This window comes from Ictalurus furcatus, chromosome 5 (genome assembly GCF_023375685.1).
Source record: "Ictalurus furcatus strain D&B chromosome 5, Billie_1.0, whole genome shotgun sequence".
Classification (NCBI taxonomy): domain Eukaryota; kingdom Metazoa; phylum Chordata; class Actinopteri; order Siluriformes; family Ictaluridae; genus Ictalurus; species Ictalurus furcatus.
In genome coordinates, this window is record NC_071259.1 from 10,249,918 (window position 1) to 10,276,216 (window position 26,299).

The following is a 26,299-nucleotide window of genomic DNA, read 5'->3' on the forward strand; positions in this document are numbered from 1 at the left end:
TGAGTGGCCTGCACAGAACCCTAACCTCAACCCCACTGAACCTTTGGGATGAATTGTAACACTCCAGGCCTCCATATCCAACATCAGTACCTGACCTCACTAATGCACTTGTGGCTGAATGGGCAAATCCCCACAGCCACACTCCAAAATCTTGTAAAAAGCCTACCGAGATGAGTACATGGGACTGGAGTACATAGGACAACTCCATATTAATGCCCATTGTTTTTTGGGAAGGGATGTTCAGCAAGCACATCTGGTTGTGATGGTCAGGTGTCCATATACTTTTGGCCATATAGTTTGTCAGGATTGTAACACTTCCAAATTGGTGATGTAACGTCTCCCATAAATCAGGCCTGCTAATAAAATTATCTTCTTCATGCAACAAGAATCCAGGCATCAAAAAACACGGTGTAGCTAGTTCATATGACTTTCACCTAAAATGTCTGCTGTTTCACTATTCTGTATTAAACAGCACTGAGGGCTCTTTCATTTGGTTGCAGATAAACTTGGTGTTAGACATCAAACAGAGGCTTGAGAGGCATCAGATGCCATGCCTGCAGATATTTTCTGATGAGATGAAGCATTGCAGGCTCAGAGCTCAGGGTCCCCTTGATGTCGGGAAAGCGCTCTTAACCTGAGCCCTCCGATCCTCGGCTTGGACCTACATTCTTTATCGCGTGAGGAATGAAAGTGGCGGTGGTTTTGAGAATGCTGCCTGACCAGCTCTGCCACCAAGCCTAAGTGTGTGAGCTGAGAAAGATTAATGGGGAAAAAAGCAAGGGTACCTTCTTCCTAATTTTTTTTTTTGGGGGGGGGGGCTGGAGAGTTGTAGTTGGTAAAAGGTAGTCTTGAATCATAGTATTGTATAGTTCTTAAAGGGGATGGTGGTGAGAGGCTTGAGAGCTATTTAACCCAAGTCTTAAATTTTTTGAGGAGTGGAAAACACTTGTAGATTAAACAGAGGGTCGTGCACTATGAAACTGATTGCACTTTTGAGCACGCATAGAGAGATAATGTAGTTCTGAACACTGTACTCCATCATGGTTCCTCAAAAAACTTCACCCTACACTCTAGAGATTAACCCTTGCACTACAAAATGCAACTGTGCACTGCATGCACATTATACATTCATTCAGATTACCAAAGGTTTTCTGTTCTATGGAACATTGTGTTACTAGACAGCAGAAGAAAAATTAATAAAAGATAGCTACAAATTCAAATACAGTACAAGCAACCTTGAAGCAGTTTACCACAAATGACAAACTTCATTATAAGTTTAACCAATTCCACTCATAAGATTCCAGGTTTTTTTTATTTTTATTATTATTATTTGTTCAAAAGCTTTGAACTCAGAGAATAATTTTCTCAGAACTTTCTGCATGCAGAAGCATCAATGCTCAACATGACAAAAATATAAAAATACAGACATATCTTACCTTAATAATTTCTGTACAAACATAGAACTATAACTTTATCCCAGAAAACACATACACACTTTTAAGGTGGCATATGTAGTTGTATAGTACATAATAATCATCATCATCATAATATGACTATTTTTTTTTAAATAGCTGATTCAATGATTCAAGGGTTTGTTTCAGATGCTTGACTTTTGATATTTAAAATTTATTAAAAGCATATTAACAGTTTGGTTTAAAAGAAGAAAAAAAATACATATATAGTCAGTCACAAGAAATACCTTTTAAAAGCCTCAATGTTTGTCAGCTAATAAATATAATGGTTGAATTTATAATGAATTATAGTAGTAATGATAAAATGAAATAATGAATAACTAGTGGTAACTGTATAGTAGTTAAATGAAAGTTTATGAGAAGAAATCCCAAAATGATGAATATTTCCATTTTGATCAAAAAGACAAGTTTGTCAGGAGGACATAGGTGCCAACATTAATGAGCCTTTCAAGAAAGAATGAACACATGTAAAGAACTGAAGTGTATTTAACATTTTAAACAGTTAAGTGTTAGCCATTTCCCAGTGTCATTCCCTTATGACAAGTCAGCACCACCATTGTGCATTGTTCACACTTTAAACAAAGCCTATACATTTTCATACTCAATCATTTAGACACCCAGCTTCCAAAAGTGCTTTTCATCCCAAAACTATGGCCTGTCTTGTGTACGTGGCTCAAGCGGCAGCACCTTCACCAGACGCGCCACTAGAAAACAGGTGCATAGAAATTAAAGCATGAGTGACATTTTATGGAGGCTGCTTTTGTCAGACAGCTCTAGTTGCATGGTCACTCAGTGCAGAAACCTGTGTAAAACAAAATGTGTAACAGTTCCGCGATACATTTACAGTAACACACTGGAGCTGAAATATGAAGCTGTTCTTTGCGCCAGGTTAATGCAAAGACTTGCTGATCTAGAACAGACTGTAGCTTCTGAAGCTTAAGTGTGCTTGGGTTTAAGACACATCAATCAGCTTATCCATGCAGCACACAATAACCATGATATATCCACTCTTAGTGATATACAAACCCAGGCAGACAGTGGTTGAGACTGAAACGAAACACTACGGCACCACATTACTCAAGTGATTCGGTGTGGTTGAGTAAAATACCAGTGCGGCACTTGAACCTCTTCAAGGGACAAAATGAACCTATTTACCCTTTTGTGGATAATCGGGAAGGTTTTGCTTTTGTCCGGGTAGTCGGATTGCACTCACTGCAACAAATTCCACTTTAGAAACAAGGGGGGTAAAAAAAACAACAGGAAAATCACAGAAAATAAATACTCTGTTTCTTTAAACTTCTTGTACCTATTACTTTGAGAATGTAAAAAAAGACACACACAAAGAGGTCAGTCTTTTCTGAAACAGTATAATTGTTTTGACTCCATAAATATAATTTATATAGTTCTTTTCCTTTCCCCAACTTTCCCAAAGGTTCTCCCATCTTCTTTCGGAAAAGGGATCCTACTGCACAAGACACACTCTCTTTCAGGAAAAAAAAAATGCAATTGGGAGCAGGCTATTTGCACACAAACTGATCAACAACTCTCGTGCAGCGCTTGCATTTGACATAGCAGCACCAGTGGAACTTGCAATGGCAGCGCTCGACCAGCGTGGCCTTGAACTGGTCGTAGCCACGGCCACAGCACATGAGCGCGCAACCGTCCATACCCTCAGAGGTCTTATTGCAGAGACGCCCTTGCGTGCCCAGTGAGCCTGTGCTGTGGTTCTGCACACAGTAGTCTGGGCTCGGCTCCACATACACCAGGTCCTGGCTGGTGGGTGGGTTGAACTTGGAGTGCACCTGCACCAGCTTGCCACGTGCGTTAATCTTCATGGCTGCTGCGCTGTCGTACTTCTCTTTTAGTGCATCGCCCACTTTGCGGAAGTCAGCCAGCTGGAGCCAGCAGGTCTTCAGGCTGCATGAACCCGAAACGCCGTGGCACTTGCATGATACGTGAGCCAGGTGTGATACCATCTGAGGAAGAAAGCGACAGAGGAAGAGAGTGTATAATATTCTTTAGATACAGTGCATCCGGAAAGTATTCACAGCGCTTCACTTTTCCCACATTTTGTTATGTTACAGCCTTATTCCAAAATGGATTAAATTCATTATTTTCCTCAAAATTCTACAAACAATACCCCATAATGACAACATGAAAGAAGTTTGTTTGAAATATTTGCAAATTTATTAAAAATAAAAAACAAAAAAAGCACATGAGCATAAGTATTCACAGCCTTTGCTTTACTTTGTTGAAGCACCTTTGGCACCAATTGCAGCCTCAAGTCTTTTTGAGTATGATGCTATAAGCTTGGCACACCTATTTTTGGGTAGTTTCTCCCATTCTTCTTTGCAGGACCTCTCAAGCTCCATCAGGTTGGATGGGGAGTGTCAGTGCACAGCCATTTTCAGATCTCTCCAGAGATGTTCAATCGCATTCAAGTCTGGGCTCTGGCTGGGCCACTCAAGGACATTCACAGAGTTGTCCTGTAGCCACTCCTTTGTTATCTTGGCTGTGTGCTTAGGGTCGTTGTCCTGTTGGAAGATGAACCTTTGCCCCAGTCTGAGGTCCTGAGCGCTCTGGAGCAGGTTTTCATCAAGGATCTCTCTGTACATTGCTGCATTCATCTTTCCCTCAATCCTGACTAGTCTCCCAGTTCCTGCCACTGAGAAATATCCCCACAGCATGATGCTGCCACCACCATGCTTCACTGTAGGGATGGTATTGGCCAGGTGATGACTGGTGCCTGGTTTCCTCCAGACATGACGCTTGCCATTCAAACCATCAGACCAGAGAATTTTGTTTCTCATGGTCTGAGAGTCCTTCAGGTGCCTTTTGGCAAACTCCAGGCAGGCTGTCATGTGCCTTTTACTGAGGAGTGGCTTCCGTCTGGGCACGCTACCATACAGGCCTGATTGGTGGAGTGCTGCAGAGATAGTTGTTCTTCTGGAAGGTTCTCCTCTCCCCACAGAGACACGCTGGAGATCTGTCAGAGTGACCATCGGGTTTTTGGTCACCTCCCTGACTAAGGCCCTTCTCCCCCGATCGCTCAGTTTGGCCAGGCGGCCAGCTCTAGGAAGAGTCCTGCTGGTTCCAGACTTCTTCCATTTATGGATGATGGAGGCCACTATGCTCATTGGGACCTTCAATGCTGCAGAAATGTTTCTGTACCCTTCCCCAGATCTCTGCCTCGATACAATCCTGTCTCGGAGGTCTACAGACAATTCCTTCGACTTCATGGCTTGGTTTGTGCTCTGACATGCATTGTTAACTGTGGGACCTTATATAGACAGGTGTGTGCCTTTCCAATTCATGTCCAATCAACTGAATGTACCACAGGTGGACTCCAATCATGTTGTAGAAACATCTCAAGGATGATCAGTGGAAACAGGATGCACCTGAGCTCAATTTTGAGTGTCATGGCAAAGGCTGTGAATACTTATGTACATGTGCTTTTTTGTTTTTTATTTTGAATAAATTTGCAAAGATTTCAAACAAACTTCTTTCACATTATCATTATGGGGTATTGTTTGTAGAATTTTGAGGAAAATAATTAATTTAATCCATTTTGGAATAAGGCTGTAACATAACAAAATGTGGAAAAAGTGAAGCGCTGTGAATACTTTCCGGATGTGCTGTAATAACTACAGTGGCCCTGAAAGGCCAGGTACATCAAAAATAATCCAACTATAAAAAAATATCAACTTTAAATCAAAACCAATCAGTTTTAAAAATATGTTAACATTGAAAGCAATCCAACTTTAACAATAAAAGAGATGTTTTCTAAAAAAAATAAAAAAGTCAACTTTAAATAAAATCACTCAACTTATTTTTAAATAATGCCAACTTAAAAAATGTTAACATGAACTTAAAAAAAAAATGTTTTGCTTAAAAATATATTTTTTTAAATAAATACTTTTTATTTAAAGTCATGTTTTAAAAAAAGAAGTCAACTGAAAAAAATAAGTTAACATTTAAAACAATCAACTTAAAATATTTTTTTAAAAAAAGGTTCTCTTTAAAGTAATCAGTCAACTTAAACGAAATAATTCAATTTCAAAGCTTTCTTTAAAAAAAAAAAAAAAAAAAAAAAAGCAGCTTTAAACTCTATTTATTTAAAGTTAACTTATTTATTTTTAAATGGTGACTTTTAAAAGTTTTTAGGTTCCATGAGCTTCAGGGCCATGGGAAATAACAATTAGATCAACTTTGGCATAATATCTGCTAGTCCTCTAAAATGTGTCATATGTGATTAACCAAGTTATGTGCCAAAGCAGTTCACTGTAGTTTCCACTGTTTTTCACTTATTGCTGGCTATTATTATATACTCATTTTAATAATCCGCACTTGACTGCAAAATTGGAATCAGTCCACTCCAATCAGGAATTTTTCCAGGTCTAAAAGAAAATTATTGGTCTTTTTTACAACCTGCCTTGCAAACACAAGAAAAAAACAAAACATACATCTATAATGATTTCTGTACAAGGTTCAAACCGTTCTCTTCATCGAGTTGGAACACAACCTGAAAATCGCCTGTACAGCTTAGCCTAATCCAGTCTGTGAGAACCGAGCTAGCAGATTTTTCTTTATAATATTTGTAATTGAAAAATCTACCTGCCTCAGGTACAGGGCATGAATAAAAAGAGTTCATGATCAGATGAAGTCAGCACTTCAGAAACATGCAGATCAAAGGGCAGTTCTTGACACACAGCAAGCCAGAGCAAGCTGTTACCCAGATGAGAGCTTGACATGCATTCTGATTACTCTCATAGTCTCACGCTCAGCTGCATTTCAATCATATAACGCACACTGCTTATATGGAACCTCAGCTTTTGAGATAGGAAACACTTGGAAGGTACATAAATAGTCCTTTTATTCTACCTGCAGGTTGCTATTCTACATGGTGGTTGTACTTGTTGCTTATAACCAACATACTGTAGTATTTTGTTGCTATTCCAGGTATAAAATATGGTATAAGTTTAGCAGGTTGAATACTTAATTAGTGGTCTATTTGTTCATGCCCATGCACTGTACATCAACTGTATACCAAATCTTAATTTTTAAGTGGATGGAGCATCAAAGTGAGTGCAAGAATAAAAAAGATTATTAAGAATGATATGAAATGCTCGAGTTGAATCTTATTCATTCAACATCTGCTTAGGATGCTCTCAGATATGCATCATTTGGTCCATTTGATTAAAACCCTGGTGCATTTTCCCCATTTTTGTGGTTTGCATAGGTGAGGTGACTCTGAAATCTTATATGGGTGCGAACCAAAATAACCGGGTCATGAGCGTCTTAGCGAGGAGATCTCAGCTATCAGAGCTATTAAACTGAGCCGTGAGCTACAAACTGAACCAAAGTACTGGTAGAGGTATAATGCTGCAGAAATGCCATGTGTTCTGGATATCTTTAATGATAAACAAAAAGATAAATTAATTGCTGGAAGTGCTACACAAAATGTTTTAAATTAGTGATTTATATAACTCACTGTTCTTCATGCATTGGAAATATTTGTGAGTTGTACGTGCATCATTTTTTTGCTCCGATTTAGACTCTAATCAGTCCATACAGGTTTTTGCAGCACTTTTTTTTGTGACTGTTGCAGCCAAAAATGCTTGATTTTGCTGTAGCTTTTTTCAAAGTTTGCGATGCAATTCGCTGAGATTTTTGTGCTTTTTTACAGAAATCTACTTGAACTGGCAAAATTGCAATTGTACAGAGTTGTTTTGCATGGTCTTTCGCAGTGAGGTTTGTTGGTAAATGAGATCTTTTAGCTGTACTCATGCTTGACGCACGTGAAACAAAAGGGGTTTTGGCTGAATATGCGTTGTGATGATGCCGCATGATGTGTCTTGGCCCAAATCTGTTGAAAATCAGCAAGAAAATCAAAAAATTGCAAGTTCCTCTGAACCCTTGATTTTGCATTAATTTCTGCAATCGCAAAATCCTGAGACTTTAATAGGTGTAAAAGTACCTGTACACACTATTACCATTCCAATCACTTCTTTAAAAGTCAATTCTCTGATGACTTTCCACAATGGTATCCAATTCCATCAAATACTGGTACAACACATTGCAAAATCATGTCTTTGCTAAAATCATTTTACAATTATACGTGTACCAGTGCATTACAAAGAATAATTCACCAGCAATCTTAGTATGTATGGTGAGAAATCCATAAAGGCAAAAGCTTACCCTCCGTCCTGCTTCGTTGTTATGGAGATTCATCAAGAGCCGTGCACTCTCCATGGACGATTTCTCATAGGTCTTTTCTCGTTCACGGGCATCCACAAACTCCTTGCTGAATCGGTAGCCGTAGTTGAGGTTGTCTCCACAACCTCCCCAGAGCCAGTCTCGGGGAAGCTCTTTGGGCCGAGCCGCCCTGCTGCAGCCACAGCTCGACAACTCGCCCTCCCTGCACGCTCGACTAACTGCATTCACAACACCTGCTGCGCTGATTGCGTATGTAAACGCTGCCTCGCGGCTTCCTGTGAAATCAAGTGGGAAAAATTAGGATCAGAGGAGAAATATGAAAGATTGCCTTCAAGTATTAAATACATACAGTGCTGTGAAAAAGTATTTTCCCCATCCTGATTTCTTCTGTTTTTGTGTACATCTCATACTAAATAGTTCTCGATCTTCAAACAAAATACAACATAGAACAAAACAAAAGCAACCGGAGTAAACACACAACACAATTTTCATTTATTTATTATTTTTAATTAAAGCAAAAGAAGTTATCCAACACCTACCACCAATGTGAAAAACTAATTGCTCCCTTAAACGTAAAAACTGTTTGTGCCACCTTTAGCAGCGGTAACTGCAACCAAATGCTTCCGATAACTGGAGATGAATCTTTCCCTTACTTCTAAGACTAGGACTTACTCCTATGCTTTGGATCATTGTCTTGCAGCATAATCCAGTGGTGCTTGAGTTTCAACTTACAGAATGAAGACCGGATATTCTGCTTTAGGATTTTCGGGTAGAGAGCAGAATTCATGTTTCCCTCAATTATTGCAAGTTGCCCAGGCCATGAAGCAGCAAAGCATCCCCACACAATCACACTGCCACCACCATGCTTGACTGTAGGTATGATGTTCTTTCTGTGGAATTCAGTGTTTGGTGTAGGCCAGATGTAACGGGACCCCCCCATCTTCCAAACAGTTCCACTTTCGACTTTCAGTCCACAGAACATTCTCCCAAAAGGTCTGAGGACCATCAAGGTGTGTTTTGTCAAAATTAAGACAAGTCTTAAATGTTCCTCTGGGTTAGTACTGGTTTTTGCCTCGGCACTCTTCCATGTAAGCCATTTTTGCCCAGTGTCTTTCGGATAGTGGAATCATGAACAGTGACATTTACTGATGCAAGAGAGGCCTGTAGGTCCTTTGATGTTGTCCTTGGCTCGTTTGTGACTTGCTGGATGAGTTGCTGCTGTGCTCTTGGAGAAATTCTGGAAGGTTGGCCACTTCTGGGATGGTTCACTACTGTGCCAAGTTTTTTCCATTTGGAGATAATGGCTCTCACTGTGGTCCTTTTGAGTCCCAGAGCCTTTAAAATAGATTTGTAACCCTTCCCAGACTGATGTATTTCAAATCACCACCTTCCTCATCATTGTTGGAATTTCTTTCAACTTTGGCATTGTGTGTTACAGGGTAAGACCTTTTAACCAACTTCATTTAACTTCTATTCAAGTGTTGATTTGATAGAACAGGGTTTGCAGTAATCAAGCCTGGTTGCGTCTAGTCCATCTGAAGCCTATTATGAATGCAGTTTCACAGATTTGGGGAATTAGTAACTACGGGGGTAAATACATTTTCACACAGACCCAGTTGGTATTTCTTAACTTTTTTGCTTCAATAAATAACTATAATTTAAAAACTGTATTTTGTGTTTCCTCCGGTTGCTTTTGTTTTATTTTAGATTTTGTTTTAATTTCCTAAACAATTTAGTATGAGATACACAAAAACAGAAAAAAATCAGGATGGGGTAAATACTTTTTCACAGCACTGTATTCTCCTAGGGGTGATGTTGAGCATGAGGCATTTATTCCTGAAGTTCATAATTTATAATGGAAACAATCTTGAGTTCGTATTCAAGACCCAACAACACACACAATATATTTTCAGTTATAGCTAGTCATTAGATTGAGAAGTCAGTCAATGAAGACAGTTTTTGCATATTTGAATGAATGTTTACCCACATCTTAATTTTGTGTCCAACTAAACCAGTTGAATTGTTGGTGGAGTCAAACATTTGATTTTAATGGTTGTTTCAGATAATTAAAATAATTTTCAGCATTATAGAGTATAAGATATATTAATAAGACTGCAAGAGAGATTGAGATGCTATTTGTTGAATGCATATCGTGTCCCAGTCACGTCTTGAGTGATCTTTAGATTTATAAAGTATTCCACATGCCGAGTTTGTGACCCACTGGCAATATATATATGTCACACACCTACCCCCCCCCCCCGCCACCCCCAAAGGGCATGAAGCTGATTCAGAAATATGACCACGCCCCCTGCCACAGACTTTCCAGGAAAAGGGCCCTCGGTTTACAGGGCAGCCCTCGAATAACCTGACCCACAACAATTCAGGTCATTTTCATATTATGCCTGAGGGATATCCAAAAGACCACAGACCTTCCAGCATTAAAAGGTATACTGTATGTGAAGTTGACTATTCCCATCAGCAAGACTCCATTACTTGAGAAGACCTCATAATAGCTTATTAAATGCAGTAGGGTTTTTCAAAGATGTGGGATTTAGAATGTAATGAAATACTGGGGCTTTAGGGAGTTTTCCGTCACCAAAGTAAAGACACCATTCCATCTAAAACAATGCAGGTGATGAAATAAACGAGTGTAAAAAAAAAAAAAAAAAAAAAAAAGTGAGACAGGACGGAATGAATGTTTAAATGTGATCCAGATGGAAAGGTTATTAAGGAAGGTTTGGCCTGCAGAGGGAAGGTTACTACTTTTTTTCTGATATTTTAAAAAGCATTAGAAAAGATAGCTGAGCTGGTGAATGACATACAGTGGGGGAAATAAGTATTGAACACATCAACATTTTTTTCAGTAAATATATTTCCAATGAGGCTATTCACATGAAATTTTCACAAGACATCAGTATTAACTCAAGAAATCTGCAAATATAAAGAATTCACAACATTAAAGTCCATAAATGAAGTTATGTGTAATAAAGTGGAATGACACAGAAAAAAAGTATTGAACACACTAAAAAAAAGCCGTTCTCCAAGGCAAGGAACCAGCTGAAAAGTAGTTAGAAAGTAATTACACCTCCTATCTGTACAAATTAATATCAGCTGGGTTAGTAAATTGATGGTCTATAAAAAGGCTCTCCCAAGCCCTTCACAGCCTTATTATTGCGAAACATATTGATGGAATCGGATACAAACATATTTCAAAACTTCTGAATCTTCCACTATGCACCATTGGGGCCATTATCCGCAAGTGGAAGCAACATCACACCGTCATCAACCGGCCATGCACAGAAGCCCCTTGCAAGATTTCTGTCCAGGAAGTCAGAAGAATTGTCAGAAGAGTAACCCAAGAGCCAAGGACCACTCGGAAAGAGCTACAGAAACACTTGGAGGCAGCAGGTACCATCATCACAGAGAAAACAATAGGCAATGCACTCCACCGCCATGGCCTCTATGCACGCTCACCCCACAAGACTCCATTACTAAAAAAAAGGCATGTCAAAGCTCATTTAAAGTTTGCTACAACTCATTTGGACAAGCCTATGAAATACTGGGAGAGTGTAGTCTGGTCAGATAAGAGCAAAATTGAACTTTTTGGCTGTCATACTACACACCATGTTTGGAGAAGAAATGGCACTTCACAGCACCCTAAAAACACTATACCAACAGTGAAGTTTGGAGGTGGAAGCATCATTGTGTGGGGCTGGCAGACATCGCATGGTACAGGCAGACTTGATATAATTGAAGGAACAATGAATTTACCAGGAGATTCTCGAGAAGAATCTGTTCCATCCAGCAGGATGATGAAGATGAGATGTTGGTGGACCTTCCAGCAGGACAAAGATCCAAAGCATACAGCAAAGTAAACTCTCAATTGGTTTCAGAGGAAAAAAAAAAAAAAAACCAAGGTTTTAGAATGGCCCAGTCAATCACCTGACTTGAATCCAATTGAAGAAGATTTAAAGACGTTGTTAAGAAGAATGGGCCAAAATCACACCTGAATACTGCAGCTGTATTTCTTCATACAGGAAGCGTCATTACAAACAAAGGCTTCTTCACTAAGTATTAAATAAATTTCAGTTAGCGTGTTCAATGCTTTTTTCCTGTGTCATTCCACTTTATTACACATAACTTAATTTATGGACTTTAATGTTTGGATTTCTTTATATGTGCAGATTTCTTGAGTTAATACCAAAGTCTGGTGAAAATTTCATGTGCCTTACTGGAAATATATTTACTGAAAAAAAATGTTGACACGTCCAATGTTGATTTCCCCCACTGTATTGTCCTCAAGATACCTCGGCTTCTCCAGGACAAGCGGAGAGTGTCTTGGTTCTGCCAGGTCTGTGTTGGATTTCTGTCATTTGCATTTCAATAAAGATGGGTTAAGATGTATTTATTTAACTGGCCATATCAGGGTTGACTTTAAAGCAAACAGTTGGGTGAACTTATAAGGAGAAGTTAACTTCTTGTTGGAATGGACAGCTATGAAGACTACGGAGTAGTTAATGCAAAAGGAGGACAAAATATGAAGTCCTTACTGGGAATACACAAACAAAGCAAATTATGCAATGAAGCAACTAAACCCAGTAATGAACTAAATCAAAATATTTGAAGACAAACGTTACATTCAAGCATAACAACCCCCACCAACACCTCCTCAAAATAATAAAGTTAATTAACTTTGCTTTCTTACCCTAAAAGTTCTAGTTGTTTATGTCCGCCAGGATTAGTAAATATCTGTGCAGGTTTGTCCAAGTTTAACAAACCACAGTGCTCAATAGCCTCTTGCATTTTATAATGCATTAACATGATCAAAATTTATATATATATATATATATATATATATATATATATATATATATATAAAAAAAACACCATACACCCACACACAATACCAAAAACGTTGGGACACTGTGTAAAATGTAAATAAAAACAGGATGCAATGATTTAAAAACACAGTAGAACATAGAAAACATGTCAAATGTTTAAACTGAGGAAGTGTATCATATTATGGAAAAAATAAGGTAATTTTGAATTTGATGGCCACAACACATCTCAAAAAATTTGGGACGGGGCAACAAAAGGCTGGAACAGCTGGAGGAACATCTTTCAACTACTTAAGTTAATTGGGAACAGGTCAGTAACATGATTGGGTACAAAAAGAGTATCTTAAGAGTCAGAGTCTCCAAGAAGTAAAGATGGGATGGAAGCATATGTTGCTCTAAAACCTGTATATACACCTTTCAGCATTGATGGTGTCTTTCCAGATATGCAAGCTGCCCATTCCATAGGCATTAATGCACCCCCATACCATCAGAGATGCAGGATTTGAACTGAGCGTTGATAAAAAGCCGGATGGTCCCTCTCCTCTTTAGTTTAGAGGGTGCGGTGTCCAAAAAGAATTTCACATTATGATTTGTCTGACCACAGAACAGTTTTCCACTTTGCCTCAGTCCATTTTAAATGAGCTTTGGACCAAAGAAGTTGGCGGCGTTTCTGGATCATGTTCACATATGGCTCACATATTCTTTACATGATAGAGATTTAACCAGCATTTGTGGATAGCACGGCGAACTGTGTTCACAGACAATGAGTTCTGGAGGTGTTTCTGAGCCCATGCAGTGATTTCCATTACAGAATCATGCCTGTTTTTACTGCAGTGCCACCTGAGGGCTCGAAGATCATGGGCATGCAATATTGATTTTCACCATTGTCCCTTGCACACAGAGATTTCGCCAGGTTCTCTGAAACTTTTGATGATATTATGTACTGTAGACGATGAGATGTTCATAGTCTTTGCAATTTTACATTGAGGAACATTATTCTGGAATTGTACCACAAACTTTAGATTCAGTTTTTCACAGATTGGTGAACCTCTGCCCATCTTTACTTCTGAAAGACTCTGACTCTCTAAGATACTCTTTTTATACCCAAATCATGGTACTGACCTGTTGACAATTAACCTCCAGCTGTTTCTTTTTTGTAACACTTACATTTCAAGTCTTTTGTTGCCTCCGTCCCAACTTTTTTGAGATGTGTTGCAGCCATGGAATTCAAAACTACCTTAATTCAAAATAAACTCTTAAAATGGTACATTCACTCAGTTTAGACCGCCATGCACGCCAAGGCAAACCATTTTATAGTTAATATTTGATCCTAATCTCTTCATTAGCTAGGATGATAAATGTCATTTCCAGTGTTCCAGCGTTCAAATGTCTAGAGGGTAATGTCTAGAGCAAATGGCATTGCTAGAGGGTAGGCTACCTAAGCAAATTTGAACAAAATTTCATCATTAATTCATAATCATCAGGAAAGGAAAAGAAAAACTCTAACATCTTTTCTATCCTTACACTAGCACACCTCATAAAAGGGCTGGGTCAGTGTAGAGCACAGTCCAGCATAAATTTAGGCTAAACACAATTACTCACCATTTTCAATGTCAGTCGCTAGCCATTTGGAGGCAGCCATTCTGATTCATTCACATCTGATTCATTCACAGACGTCATCGTAAAAACGTTCTGCTTGACCACTGCTATTAAAAATGGCCTACCACATGCATGCGCCTTGCATTAAGTACCCTTTGCCCCCTCGCCTAAACAAGGAAAGAACACTATACTGCCAAAACAAAACCAATATTATATTTAAAAAAAAAAAAAAAAAAAGAGTTTGTTTTGGAAAAAAAAAAAGTAGCAAAGCAGAACTCCTACCAGCTTGACGTGCATCCACAAATCACAATATTACTTCAAAGGAAAATTACAATAATACTAATAAGGTGGTCTTTTTTACTGACATTTTACTTATATTTTATTCAGCTCTTTTTCCTCACTTCGTTTTCAGTCATTAATCACAATCTGAATAGCTGAAGGAGCACAATGCAGTATTTGCGACCATTCCAAACCTCTTGTTAGGAACTGGGAAGTTTTGAAAGTTCAGGATGGAGCTTGCACCTAATATATCTACGTCATGTAGTTGCCAGCAAAAGATGTGGTTTTAGATTTAGATTGATGACGTACAGAATGTGTAGAGTCTCTTCAGCATTATGAATGTAATAGAGAACACCGAAGCACAAGTTACTGTCCTTATAGAAAGAAATCTGTGCATGGAATTTAAGTACAGTCATCAGTCCGTGTCTCATGTAGAATGTGTAATTTTGGTTCATGTATTAGTAAAAGTGAAGCTTTTTTCCACTTATTGATAGACTTACCAATCTGCATGACACGGCCAAACACTGAGGAATTATCCACTGTGCTGCAGTTCCAGCGTCGGTGGCGGAACTGGTACTGGCACTCACGGATCCCTGTCTTGGCACCCTCGCCGATGTACTGCATGTGGTCCTGGTACAGCTGGCACAGCTTTTTCTGGCCTTTGGACAAGCCTGCCAACTGACTGCACAGCGGCTGTGCGCCTATGATGTAAGCCTCGGGAATCAGCAGTGGATTCATAGCCAGAGACCTGCAACAGGCACACAAACATAAGCACCTTCAATTAGTCCACCAGGAAATCTGATACACTGTGGAAATTATATGAGGGGAAGCAGAGTGACCAACAATTCTCATCTTGTACAAAGTAAATCATTATCACGTGTGGGCTATCACAGAATAGATCAGGGCTTCTCTTATTCTTTTTCAAAGTCAGCTATAAATTAGATGTAAGAAGAGAGACAATCAGCATCATCTACATTATAGGAACCTCTTATCCGGGGTAGTTCGTCTCATATTGTTTTGGCTCAGAAAGCATTTGGAATTTAGGATTAAGAGAAGAGAAAATGACCTTGTGTGTAGTTGGCAAAAGCTTGAGTGAACACTGAAACCAAAGATAAACCCTAGGATTGGGACCCCAGTTCAGAAAACAGCCATATTATATATGCTGTCCATGTGGATACTTCCGGAGAAGTACTGGTATAACATTACTGGGAATGAAGAATCCCTGTTTTGTGCACTACTAAGTAACGTCCAACCAATTCAGCTGAGTTCAGTTGAAAAGACACAGTGGCAGGCATCATATGCGGTAAAAGTAAACAGGCAGAAAATCACAATGAAATCAGACCTTCCATCTTGGAAGTGGCAGTCTGTTTCAAATACAAGTCCTTCATTTTCTTCCAGCAAATCAAACAATTAAAGATGTTACGAGACAGGATTTATTGCCTTCTTCCTTTGTGTATGGAGCGTGCAACCGAGCAGACTCGCTCCATTCAAGTTCGCAATGAAATTGTACCGGGCTCAGGCGTCATTGTGGAACTTATGAGGGCTGGAGCTACTGAGATTAAAACAGTCAAACCAAAAGGGTAAAACTGTATTTTACAGTTTCTTGAATAATCAGTTTTGTTTTTCCATTAGTTACAAAGTCTCACATGCACAATATTGAAAACTGCACTGATCCAGTAATCAGCTAAACGTATTTTTTTTTCCTCTATATTCAGTTCATCTGATATTTGGTCCGGTGCAGACTGATTTTGCCTTTTTTATTAATGGAAATAGGATGGACAAGCCCATAGAAACTCACACACTTGACAAACACAAACCTACACAGTTCGTGCCTGTGCATATTTGGAAATTCATTGCAAAACCACAGCATTCTATGTTTTATATAATATTCATCATTTTGGTTTGGCAATACAGGGGAAAAGAAAATAAAGAGGGGGAAAGTCAGAACTGAGCAAAGGCGTATGTGCTAAAGTCAGCATGTATTTTTCCCCCATTTTATTTTAGAATGTGGTGGGACACAAAAGACGGAACCAGACCGACTTCAGCCACAGTATACTAAAGATGAAGATGAAGATGATGGAGATAGAGTGAGAAAGGAAAAAAAGCGAGCGAGAGAAGAAGAACAAGAAATGAAGGCAAGTTAGTCGTCTCTTTCTTGTTCATCCATTATCCATCCTTCGTCTGGCCAACCTCACAGTCCATCATTCTCTCTCTCTCTCTCACACACACACACACACGCACAGCTGTGTTTGTCTTAGACAGTGTATATACTGTAGATACCTACCACCATGAGGTAGCCTCCACAACCACTTGCATGAAGAAGGCCAGGAAAGTGATGGCAACCACTCCATGTCGTGTGTCCATGACTCTGACCCAGCCTGAGGAAGATGGCCTGTTCAATAAGCGCATCCTGAAAAAGCAGCTCTGGAAAGAACAAATAAAGCTGGTTAGCTGGTGAATAAAAGACATCACTTTGTCAGAGGGTAATATGTCACACAACTTCCATATGCTTTAGTTGGTACCCATGAACATGTTAGTATCCATTCATAGTTTAAACTCATGTTAGTATGCGCATGTCTACATGTGCTTTCAACAGTATGCGAGATTTAGCAGCTTAAGACTGTCACAATACCTGACACTCACATATCACATAAAACTTACCAACAGATGTACAGCCGTGAAAAACCCAATGCATATAAGCTCCTCTTCATATCGTGCAAGCTTATGTCCAAGATGAAACGGCGAGCAAATTTAAACAGTCCTCTCTCTATTTGCCCTGTTAGTATTTCTAAATTAACAACAAACCAAATGGCCGACCCAACCCAAAAACAAAGAATGTGGAAGATATTTGATATTTTGTACAAATACAAGCATTGTGTGATTTACTGGTTTTTGCAACCTAGATGAACGGTGGGTTTACTTAAATGTAGAAACTGTTTGAGAAAACACTTTGAGGTTTGGATCCAAAAACATCACTCAACTGATGGTAAGAAGTAATGGGCATTTTATGGTCAGTCTACTGTTAAGTACAACGTATGTAAGATATATTTAATGGACGTATTTTAATTTATAGTAATCTGCATCAACCAGGGCTGGACAGCAGGTCTGTACGGCTGCCTGCTCTGAGTGGAGCTACTTGAAATAAATAATGAATTATTTCCTTTCTAATTCATTCAAAAGAGGCTGAGCTCAGTGACTTTGATGGAAGAAGGACTTAGCATGTGTGTACAGGTTTTTTACTTTCAAAAATGAACAGTACATCAGTTACAGAACTATATGCAAGCATATTGTATCCTTGTGCTTGATCTGGTATGGTTAAAGATTGGGTTGAGTAAACTGCTTTGTTGGACTATGTTAGGATTCCTCACATAAAACCTGCAAAATTAGTCAGAATGAACAATACATTTTTATTATTTATATAGTCATTTATAACAGAGCTCGATGACATATTACAGTCTCCTTTGATAGGTCAGTACCGTAAAGGTTATTACGGTGATAAACGACACATCAGCGCAACCTGTAAGTAAATTGAACATGACTTTTTATCACACGTTCTCACGATTAAACACTGGTAAATGACGTAAAAACGACATTTTCCTGTGCATTATTTGATTCAGGCCCAAGTTTAGTTCCACATGACCAGATTCAAAACGGAGAAATATTTAAATACAGCATTTAAATGAACTACAATTCTGAGCATATTATATTTTATTAACAAATGTTTACCTGATTTTATACGTGGATATTAAGGCAGGATGGTCTTTTTTTGGACGGCTTCGGCTAAAATGGTTTAAATTACCTTCCTAGGATCGCATGGAATTAACACGCTTAAAATAAATAAAACCTTCTAACTTGTATAAAACTTTGTACCAACCGCAGTAAAATTTCCCCGGAAACTTTTGAAACGAATGCCGAGGAATTTGTTGATTTTTCTTTACTCAAATCTTGATAGACTGCATTCCTTTGCGCCGAAGCATTTCAGTGTATTTAACATTCATGCACGCGGCTGAAATTCACACAAACAGGTTAAAATGGAGGGAACAAATTAAAGTGAATGTTTACGCCACAACCCCCCCCCTCCCCCTCTGGGGGGGGGGAAGCCTCTTAAAACAGGTTGAAGATTTTCCAGGAGGCGGTTAGTGTCCAGTTCTGATTTTGGGAGCATTTATATTGAGACTCATTTGTCATGGTTTACATTTTGCAGAGTTTAGTACGAAAGCAGGCCCCGCTAATAGTCATTAAACTGTGCGCCAAGTTTACCGTCACTGCGCCGAACATGTGGTTTTATTTTAACAGTTTTAACCCCGTTGATGGGATCGTTAGAGTGTGTTTTTTTTTTTTTTTTTTTTTTTTTTTTATTATTTATTTTTTTTTAAAAGAGAGACCATCGAATGTAGGTATTTAGTAAAACATTTTGCTGAAGTTTGTCTTGATCAAAATCCAATCCTTAAATGGCTTGTGTCAAAATCCCACAACTCTTCTTATTTGCATTAAAAATAAATAAATAAATAAATAAATAAATAAATAAATAAGAATACCTCACCGTGATCAAAATTGAAAAACAATGTGTATTATGTCGGAGTACAAAAATGAATTAATTATCTTTAAATCAGATTTAATAGGCAGCACGCACAGGCTATGAAAGTAGTAGGGTAGTGAATGTCAGCATATGTCCTGACTTCTGACACCTGCATTCTTTCCCATTTAAAAAAAATATAAATAGCTGAATTTTTCACGTGGAATTTTTTAATTATTCATTATTATTATTATTATTATTATTATTATTATTATTATTATTATTATTATTATTATTTTATGCGTTGTCTTTTAATTTAATTGGACCCTGAGTCTGTAATAATACAAAGTTTTGACTATGACTATTTCGGAACAAAGCCTAAATCTGGTGATATTATACATCAGCGCCTGAACTGATTGTAATACATCTACTGCCCTGAAAATAGTCAGATTTGGGGGATGACAATTCTCTGTACTCCGACAAAAGGATGCTGTTCCTTCGGGCATGTGTGCATGCACACATTCCTGAATTCCCGGTGTCTCTAAAATTAAATCAGCATTCTGATACACGGTTCTCACTTTTTTCCTAAAAACAAATGCTACGAATTATTTTAAGACAAACTATAATTAAGGTATTTACAACCTCGTCTCCAGATTAAAATGAACTGAATCTGAGTACATTCAGTAATAGCATAAATGGGAATAGGAAAAGTAAGAATTATGTAGAGCAAATTATGTATTACCATTATGTATAATGTTTAAAAGGAAAGAGAGAAATAAAAAATATATAAGCTATTTATTTTATTTTATCGAAACGTAAAAACGTCATGAATAAGTAGCACATCGAGTAAAATGTACATTTTATTATCTGCATTACGGTCCCCTAATGCGCAGCAAAGGAGGCATAAAGAAAGAGTTTCCGCGCTTAATGCGCAATTGTTTCAATTAAACATTGTTCAGGCACATGTGTGTGACAAAACTTCATAGAACCTGGTGGTCACTAGAGGGAGACAGCTCCAACATATTGAGCTGCAAATGGCCCTTTCACTTCACAACGCTCGCAAACCTTCAGCTACCTTTTTTCCTCATAAATGGTAACAAAGAATGATACATTACATTTAAAGCTACTTAAAACTGCACACACGTTTGTGTGCACAAACCGGATTACCTGCGCACATTTTATTCCTTTAAATCATGGATCACAAGACAATCTTGTACGCGTTTAAGACACTAAAGGGAGCGTGAATAAGACGCAGTGACGTTACGCATGAAACAAAATAATAATAATAAAAAAAAAGACGTAAAAGCAGACTTGACTTACAATTAAGTGGTTCGTGCTGGAGGAGCCTCTTGGAGTTGATGGATTTGGAATCAAAACTCCAAAGCAAATCCCACTTATATTTATCCGACTTCAGGTTCTCTGTGAGCCCGAAATAGTCGCAATCCACAGCGTAGCAAAGGAGCAGGAGCTCGCAGGTCCGACCTCTAAGTGCTGCTGGTAGATGGGCATGAAGTGTTTGGAAATGAGGGATGGGGTAGTAGAGACTATTTACAATGAGCTAAAGCAATCCAAATAATTAGTGCCTTTTTTCCCTTTTCTTTTTTTTTACAGAGGCGTGGGCACGAACTTGCGGAAACACTTACCGACACATAAATTCACAAGCCAGTAAGAATGCCGCTGACGAACGCGTCTTCTTGTCCTCAGAAGTTCCCATGTACGATATCACAGGAGATCGTGTGTGTTTCGGAGTCGCGAATGAACAAAAAAACGAAATCGCGTTTTCGACACACAGGTTAATCCAAAAACGAGGGTGTTTTCAGTTCTGTTCTACCTGTTACAATATCCACACGGTGATGGCTGGCCACAATCGCGGCGCGTCTACTGGACTCTCCATTCCACCCGAAGCATCAAACTCTCCATGATCAGCCTGTATTTAGAAATGTGCAATTGCTTTCTTTTCCAAAAGTGAGGTGATTGTAACAAAATCAGCGGATCAGAACTAGGAGAGTTTTTGCAACCCTTGGGGGGAAGTGTTATTTCCCGACCTGCGGCGACGCTCCGACCAACTAAGAGCAGTGAAATGATGTGAGCACAAACTGGCGCTCTACTTCAGCTCTGTCACCTGCTCTCTCTCTCGCTCGCTCGTGTGTTCTCTCTTTCCGCCCCGCCACTCGCTAAATCCCGCTACTGATGTGCGCATGCGCTCAGGTCCCTTTCAAACTTCCTCGGATCGCGTAAAACTCCACCGAGCAGAGCGGCGAGTCAGAATAAAACCCGCCCAGAAAAACAAACAGCCGTAATCCAGTTCTCAGTCTTTCACGTGGACAGTTCAGTTACCATGACGATTAAAATAGTTTAAAAAATTGACCAATCGTAGGCTATATAAAATGGTTATATTGAAATATGCACCAAGCATGGTTAGTATATCTTATGCGTTACGGAGACGAAAGAAAACTGAACAACATTGTATGAATGAATAAATGAATTCATTTGATTTGCAGCATCTTTTTTCAGTCAGGAACTGGTGTTTGCATGCCAGATGCTATGATATGATCTCCCAAAACAACTTATCGTAGATACCCGACATCTCTAGCCGTTATAAAGATGTTGCACTGCAAAACCGGTGGAACCATAGACACACAACAGTGAAGAGTCCCTCGACATCAGAATCACCGAGTACATCTGTAAAAATGGGCGGAACAGCGTGGAACAAACAGAGGCGTCTCTATGACCTAAAATAAACTCATAAAGTACCCGGGGCTATTGCAGTATCCGCGCCAAAGTCGAGTCTGATTTTTCAGCGCGGGGGGTTTCAGATTACCTCCCAGGAACACTGGAGAGGCAGCGTGAGACCAGGCCGAACCTATAACGGGTGTGTGTGTGTGTGTGTGTTTGAGAGAGAGAGAGAGAGAGAGAGAGAGAGAGAGAGAGAGAGAGAGAATGAATGAATTTAAAACTGACGCTATAACTGGTACCCTACAAGAGGGGTTCCCAAACTTTTCCAGGGCAAGGCCCCCCAAATGGCATTAACATTTGACTGAGGCCTCCCTTTTGCAAGATGTCTTTAAAACACATTAAAAATACAGACTTCTGAATATATCCCCCTTTTTATTAATAATTACATCTTACATCTTTACATTACATTATATTAGGAATTGATTGTGTGTGTGTGTGTGGTTGTCTGAGAGTGAGAATTTATTTTTCACACCAAATTGTTGAAATTTTGAAAACCATTGCACTACACTGCAGCAGCCTCCATAAGTATGACCATTTCATATCAGATTTATTGATGCGTGGGCATCTACGCTTACATTTTTAGGTATAATTTCATCCCATACCAACTGCGTCTGAGATGCATTAGAGGCACATAAAAGTAAGCTGGTATAGGCTGTTTATGTACAGCCGCATTATCTCCTGTCAGGTTTTTTTATTGAGTTGTGTTGTACTAGTAAATACAGCCGGCCCAACGTCAGCTCTCCCCGTCCCCCCATGTTACGTTGACACACATCTACACTTGGCTGTTAGTTTTCCTGATGAAAATGAAGTGCGCTGTCACGCCGTGTAAAAGCGTTCGCTGTAAACTCGAGGTAAGAAGTCACAGTGGATACAGTGGATTTCAGTGTTAAATTACAGATTACAGTGTTACATCAACCTTTCTGGGTAACACATGATGGTGGAAAAAGATACTGTGTGCCTGATTACTGACAAATTACATTTATAGGCTATTTGAGTGGATTTACAGCTAACCAATTCAGAATTCAGTCTAGTACCGAATTAGCAGCCTATAATAATCCACAATTAATCTGACTGATTGCTCAATTGAAGAAAAAAAAAAAACCTTTGTAAAAATAAATTGAGATAGAATAAACCAAACTGAGGTAAATCTAAATTTGATTATCTGATTGTTTATTTTGGTGCATGGTGGCTTATGGTTAGCACGCTCACCTCACAAATGTGCTTTTTTTGTTTTTTATTTTTAATAAATTTGCAAATATTTCAAACAAACTTCTTTCATGTTGTCATTATGGGGTATTGTTTGTAGAATTTTGAGGAAAATAATGAATTTAATCCATTTTGGAATAAGGCTGTAACATAACAAAATGTGGGAAAAGTGAAGCGCTGTGAATACTTTCCGGATGCACTGTATAACACTGATTGTGGTGTTACCATGTTTTAGGGGGACAATAGTAGTTATTTATCAATGTTTGGCAGATCTTTTATCAGTACGCTATGCAACTTGACCATCTTTCATGCTTCTATTCAAAAAGTGTCAAAGGTAATGGACTTGTATAATAAGAGTGTCAGCCTGAAATGGTCTGCTTTATAGCATATACACATGATATGTTGCGAACTATTTTCTTTAACTGATGAATAAGCACAAACCCTAAGTAATATTAACAAAACAATGTTAAAAAATGTATTAACCAATATTTGTTGGAATGGTAATCCATAACAAAATAAACCCACATAAATTAGCAATATTAAATTGAAAGCATGTTTCTACTGAAATGCTTAACTTTGGGTATAAATATTGGCAGCCCCACTTCTCAATTTTATCACTTAACAAACACAGATATGTTAATGTTGGTTGTAAGAAGCCTTATCTTTTTGAAAAGAAAAAAAAATCCTTGAAAATTATATGATGGGTTGCTGATGTTAATATTCAGTTTTGTAGAATATTCAGGCTCAAGGAAACATTAGAGAACTAATATTATTTTAAAAATATTCTCATTAAAAGGAATAAAACAGAAATGGGTGTCTGGTTATAGGAAAATAATTAATGACACGGTTGTGATGTGCTTCTCCATACCATCAATTATACATTTTTGATTAATCACTTTAAAAATCTAAAAATATTAAGCTTTTATTATGTGAGCAACTGACATATAAGTTTATTGTTACTATAGAAAAGAAGCTAGAATTCAGAGACATGCTGTAAAGGAAAATTAATCAGTACCTTCTGAGTCAAGAACTCTAAGGTGCTGAATATGAAATATAATTATTACAAATAATTACTGACTAAAGTGCAGTAGATGTTCTTAGATACAATAGTTTTTATTGTAAATTGCCCAAAAGCTGTTTCTCTTCCAGGGAGATCATATATAAGATGACGTAATTCTGCAATGAAGAATTTCTATTTTATTATACAACATGAATATATTGCAATAAACCTAGCTAAATCTCAGGTAAATGTGTGTTGGTAGGTTGTGAGAACATGCTGCATTTTTATCACTAACTATCACAGGTATGTCCGGAATTCCTCCATTCAAGACACAATGGTTCTTTCAGAAAAGCTAAAGACTGAGGTTTGCCAATATAGGACATTATAGAAGAGCCCCATGTGTGCATTCATTTACAGTGTTTAATCAGCAAATGTCTGTTTGGAAGTGTTCATCGGCAAATTCACAGACTTGCTTTGTTTATAAAGAATGCAGGTTACTTGCTTTCTCAATGAGCTCCTTTGTGTTATGGCGTGCGAGATTGTTTAGATTGTTCCGGAGGGCTTTATTTTGTACGTGTCTGTCATTGTCATTGTTTCATTAAGAGAATGAGAAGCGGATTTGTCTGGACGCACTGAGTCAAAACACTTCTTTTCATGCATTTATGCAGCATGATAGGATGAGGAATATGTTTGTCTGTCAGGACAGTAAGAGAAAAAACGAGAAACAGAAATGGTGTGGGGGTGGGGGGGGCAGAGGAGATAGATAGCACCAGAGAGCGTCTGAGATACAGATTTGGACATGTTGGATGATTAGACGATTAGTGTCTTTCACCATGAAAGGAGAAACAAAATCACAAAGCCTTCCTCAGACAACCACAAATTGTTCACCACATCCTCCTCACTCTCATTCATTGCTTCACCTCCCCTTTACCCTTTTATAGCATCAACTCTGCCTTCTATCCATACAACCTCCTTTACTTATCTTCAGCAATGCCCTCCAAATCCCCCTGCTCTTCCAAAGTGCACTGCAGGGACTCAGTAAAACAACCGAGAATGTCTGACCACTAGCCAACATCCAACCGCTGTCCTTACACACACACACACACACACACACACACAACCTCCTCCCACTAAGCAAAAACCACCTTTAAACTATCTCTACCTCCCTACAGCCACTGCCACACGCACCACACAGCCTGACATGCTGTCTTCCCTCCTTTACTACTCTGCTGAACACCAACCGCCCCCCCCCTCCAAAATCCCATGGGTGCACAGTCAGGCAACATCTGGATAAGTTTACAAGGGAAGGAGTGAGAGAGAAAGAGAGAGAGAGAGAGAGAGAGAGAGATCTTTGAGAATGTATGCACATGGTCAGCAATGCTCTTAATCATTCAGTTAGTGTTTGTTGATACCATTAACAACATTATGAATTAAAATAATACGTAACACACAAAGGCTTCAGCATATACAAACAAATACGTATTGCTAGCCACAATACAGGTACATATTATTCAAACATACACACACAAACTTTTCTTGCTAACCTTTTACTGACATTACTAATGCAGCTTATTAATGCTATACTAAACCTAAATATATCTCTAACTTAAAGCCTTATTTATTTATTTATTTATTTATTTATTTTTAAATAAAACTGTTTTTATAAATAAAACACAAGCAAAACTAAAAATGTTTTGCTTGTGGGGATAGGCCAACTGTTTCCCAAACTATCAGATATTCATATCCTTGTAGGGATATTTGATAATCTTCATGATAAAAACATTAAATAAATTTGTTCACATATGAAAGAAAAAATAAACAAAGATAATGTACTGTTGAGAATCTGTACAAACGATCGTGCTGGCAAAATGCTATAAAATAAAAATAAAAATAATAGGATACAGCCAAATAAAAATAATTGACAAATTGTACAGTGTGGAAATATTGATAGAAATAATGTGTGTGGAAATAATGACCAGTGAAGAGCATGCTCATTCCTGAAAATTACACTGGCAAAGTTAGTGCAAATAGTGCTCCTATTTACAATTAATATTAAAATAAAAGATAAACCTGTAACCGAGACTCATCATAAGGTCATATTTTATTTCCATATATAGAACCTATTTTTAACAATATGAACATATCCTTCCACCTTTATATCTAACTTTATGTCAGCAGTTTCACTTTTTGGGAACATTGTAGATCCACATGAGACACTTAAAAAAACAGTGAATGGTCATTGGTTGGGGCTTAGGTTAGCACCTCAATATATATAATATAATTTATTATCTCTTTACAACGGCACCTGTCAAGGAGTGGGATATACTATGCAGAAAGTTAAAAGTGAATATTCACTTCAGATGCATTGTAAGCAGGAAAAATGGGCAAGCGTAAGGATCTAAGCGACTCTGACAAGGGCCAAATTGTGATGGAAAGA

At 38.3% G+C, this 26,299-nt stretch overlaps 1 protein-coding gene across 2 annotated transcripts; it reads right to left on the reverse strand.

Annotated features, from left to right (window-relative positions):
- Window positions 1–823: 823 nt before the first annotated feature.
- On the reverse strand, window positions 824–20,693 carry wnt5a (wingless-type MMTV integration site family, member 5a). Of its 2 annotated transcripts, none has more exons than XM_053624735.1 (6): window positions 20,564–20,693; window positions 20,241–20,411; window positions 16,689–16,828; window positions 14,905–15,152; window positions 7,671–7,963; window positions 824–3,448 (listed from the first exon to the last, which is right to left on the reverse strand). In XM_053624735.1, the coding sequence occupies exons 3-6, from the start codon at window positions 16,811–16,813 to the stop codon at window positions 2,990–2,992; spliced, it is 1,125 nt and encodes a 374-aa protein (XP_053480710.1). In that variant the 5' UTR covers window positions 16,814–16,828; window positions 20,241–20,411; window positions 20,564–20,693; the 3' UTR covers window positions 824–2,989. The 2 variants fall into 2 exon arrangements, with proteins under 2 accessions (XP_053480710.1, XP_053480709.1); XM_053624734.1 differs by having other exon boundaries at window positions 20,241–20,414.
- Window positions 20,694–26,299: the final 5,606 nt, after the last annotated feature.

What these genes read in the sequence shown, in the direction of transcription:
- wnt5a (XM_053624735.1), bottom strand. Translation starts at nt 16,813, where the DNA reads ATGCGCTTATTGAACAGGCCATCTTCCTCAGGCTGGGTCAGAGTCATG. An exon ending in GTGGAGGCTACCTCATGGTG is followed by an intron (nt 15,153 to 16,688) that starts GTAGGTATCTAC and finishes TGCCTGTTGCAG; the next exon opens with GTCTCTGGCTATGAATCCAC. An exon ending in TGGCCGTGTCATGCAGATTG is followed by an intron (nt 7,964 to 14,904) that starts GTAAGTCTATCA and finishes TTGATTTCACAG; the next exon opens with GAAGCCGCGAGGCAGCGTTT.